We start from the raw sequence: 3,380 nt of genomic DNA on the forward strand, positions 1-3,380 counted from the left end.
GTCGAAGATGCATGACTTAAGTCCTTGGAGGACCATGCCATTTGGCGCGTTCGACCTAACCGTTAGTTCGTGGATGTCCAACCGAGGCCCAGTCGATCCTGATACTATATTCGTCGCTAAAATTTAGGAACTTTTTTCTGGTGAAGTTAGTCCCGTGGTCAGTGATGATACAGTTGGGAACGCCGAATCGGTAGATGATGTCAAGGAAGAATTTGACTGCCTCCTCCGACCGGATGTTGGTGAAGGGTTTGGCCTCTATCCACTTGGTGAATTTGTCGACCGCTACGAGTAGGTGAGTGAAACCGCCCGGGGCCTTTTTGAGGGGTCCTACCATGTCGAGGCCCTAGACCGTGAATGGCCAAGTGATAGGGATGGTTTGGAGCTCTTATGCCAGCAAATGGGTTTGCCGGGCGTAGAACTGGCATCCCTCACACCTGCTAATGACTTCCTCTACATCTCGTAGTGTAGTGGGCCAGTAAAAACCTTAGCGGAAGGCATTTCTAACCAGCGACCTTGGGGCCACGTGATGCCCGCAAATGCCAGCATGAACCTCGAGGAGGAGATCCCTCCCTTGGCTAGTGAGGATACACTTCATGAGTACCCCTGATGGGCTCCATTTGTAGAGCTCGTCACCGAGTGCGATGAAGGTCTTGGCACGTCGAGCGATTCATTGGGCCTCCATCCTTTCAGGCGGGAGAACCTCTTCGAGGATGTAGGCGAGTAGCGGTACTCGCCAATCGGTTTGCTCGGGCGTCAATATGGCAACGCTCGCGGGTGGCATGGAGGTACTGGGATCAGAGCCCTAGGGTGCTGGTTGGGCATCAGGGTAGAGCCCTCGAGCATAGGCTAGGCGTCGAAGGGCATCTGGGTTAGACCTTCCATGATGCAAGCAGACGGCTCATGGATGTCATTGATGAAGACCCCGCTTGGGGATGGATCCCGCCTGGCGGCTAGTTTTGCGAGGAAATCGGCGGCATCGTTGTCCCTTCGAGGGATGTGATGTAGTTCGATCCCCTGGAATTTGTCCTCGAGCTTGCGCACCTCTTGAAAGTATGCCATCATGAGGGGGCTTTTGCAGGAGGACTCCTTCATGACCTGATCAATGACTAGTTCCGAGTCGCCACGGACGTAGAGTCGCGTAGCGCCGAGCTTGATGGCGATGCGGAGTCCGTTGATCAGGGCCTCGTATTCCATGGCGTTGTTTGAAGCTGAGAAGTGGAGGCAGATGGCGTAACAGAGCCTACTCCCATCCGGGGAGATCAGAACCACTCCAGCTCCTGAGCTAGGTGCCATTACGAACCCATCGAAGTACATTGTCCAGTATTCATGGGTGACATCCAGGATTGGTAGCTGGACCTCCATCCATTCGGCGACAAAATCTACGAGAGCCTAAGACTTAATAGCGGTGCGGGGGGGGGGGGGTATATCTGATGTCGTGGCCCATGAGTTCAAGAGCCCACTTGGAGATTCGTCCCACGGTGTCGCTATTGCGGACGATGTCTCCGAGTGGGTATGAAGTGACGACCATGACTTCGTGGTCGGTGAAGTAGTGTAGGAGCTTCCTGGTCGCCATTAGTACGGCGTATAGGAGTTTCTGCACCTGGGGGTACCAGACCTTGGGGTCGATAAGCACTTCTCTGATGAAGTATACGAGTCGCTGCACTTTGAGCTGGTGTCCTGAATCCTCCCTCTCTACGACTACGGCGGCGCTCACCACATGGTTACTTGCTGCGACGTAGAGGAGGAGGGGTTCTCCCTGCTTGGGAGCAACGAGGATTGGGGCCGACGTTAGGGACGTTTTGAGGCTTTCGAGAGCCTGCTGGGCTTCCTCAGTCTAGACGAAGGCATTTGTCCTTTTGAGGAGCTTGTAGAGCGGCATCCCTCGTTCGTCGAGCCAGGAGATGAAGCGGCTTAAGGCAGCCAGGCAACCGATGAGTCTCTGCATGCCTTTGACATTGCGTATGGGGCCCATGTTGGAGATGGCCGTGATCTTTTTGGGGTTGGCTTCGATGCCACGCTCGGATACGATGTATCCAAGCAGTTTCCCCTTTGGAACCCCGAAAACACACTTTTCGGGATTCAGCTTGATGTTGAACCTTCGGAGGTTTGCGAACGTCGCGGCCAAGTTTGCGATCAGGCCACAAGCTTGAGCCGTTTTGACCACTATGTCATCAACATAGATGGCGATCGTTGGTTTTGGACGCTCGGCCTGATCGGGCTGGTCGAGCGGGTCGATTTGGTCGGCGAAGCATTGCTGCATGCACCTTTGATAGGTGGTGCCAGCGTTCTTCAGGCCAAAAGGCATGGTTACGTAGCAGTACGAACCATATGGGGTGATGAACGAGGTTGCGAGCTGATCGGACTCTTTCATTGTGATCTGGTGATAGCCTGAGTAGGCATCCAGAAAGGAGAGGATTTCACAACCCGAGGTGGAGTTAATTATCTGGTCTATGCATGGTAATGGGAAATGATCCTTTGGGCATGCTTTGTTAAGTCCAGTATAATCGACGCACATTCTCCACTTCCCGGTCTTTTTTCTGACCAGGACGGGATTGGTAAGCCAGTCGGAATGGAAGACCTCCCTGATGAACCCGGCTGCCAGGAGTTTGGCGATTTCCTCGCCTATGGCCCTATGCCTTTAGTTGTCGAAGCGACGCAAGTGTTGTTTGGCAGGTTTAGAACCCAAAGTAAGGCGTAGTGCGTGCTCGGCGACCTCCCGGGGTATCCCTGGCATGTCAGACAGCTGCCATGCGAAGACATCGCGATTGACATGCAGGAAGTCAACGAGCTCGCTTTTCTATTTGGCCGGAAGCTGGGTCCTGATCCAAACTATCTTGGTTGGGTTGGTGGGATCGATTTCCACCACCTTGGTTTCTTCGAGTGGGCGGAAGACCGATGAAGAAGTTGGTTGGTTACAATCCGGGGCTACCGGGACCGATGACTCCCTGAGTCACGGGAGTTTGGACGAGCTGACGACCGTAGTGGCGAGCTCGTAGTGTTCGCGGTCGCACGTGAAGGCCTGCGAGAACGCGCTGCTCACAGTGATGACGCCGTTTGGTCCTGGCATCTTTAGCTTGAGGTAGGTGTAGTTGGGGATGGTCATGAATCTCATGTAGCATGGCCGCTCCAAGATGGTGTGGTAGGACCCTGAAAAGTCTACCGCCTCGAAGGTGAGAACCTCCAAGCAGAAGTTGGCTCGGCTACCAAACGTGACGGGCAGATCGATCTGCCCGAGCGGGTATGCCTGTGCTCCTGGGATTACCCTGTGGAAGGGGGAGCCTGCCGGGCAGAGTTCTGATCAAGGGATACGCATGGCATCGAGGGTGTCGATGTACAGGATGTTGAAGCCGCTACCGCCGTCCATCAGCACCTTCGTAAGC

General features: G+C 54.5%; 1 protein-coding gene across 1 annotated transcript; it reads right to left on the bottom strand.

Moving 5' to 3' along the window:
- Positions 1-846: 846 nt before the first annotated feature.
- On the bottom strand, positions 847-1,362 carry LOC136525397 (uncharacterized). Its single transcript, XM_066518400.1, has one exon. It carries the CDS (start codon positions 1,360-1,362, stop codon positions 847-849), a length of 516 nt encoding a protein of 171 aa, XP_066374497.1.
- Between the last annotated feature and the right edge of the window lie 2,018 nt (positions 1,363-3,380).

This window comes from Miscanthus floridulus, chromosome 19 (assembly GCF_019320115.1).
Source record: "Miscanthus floridulus cultivar M001 chromosome 19, ASM1932011v1, whole genome shotgun sequence".
Lineage (NCBI taxonomy): Eukaryota > Viridiplantae > Streptophyta > Magnoliopsida > Poales > Poaceae > Miscanthus > Miscanthus floridulus.

Excerpts from the sequence above, each read along its gene's own strand:
- LOC136525397 (XM_066518400.1), bottom strand. The coding sequence starts at position 1,362 with ATGGAGGTCCAGCTACCAATCCTGGATGTCACCCATGAATACTGGACA.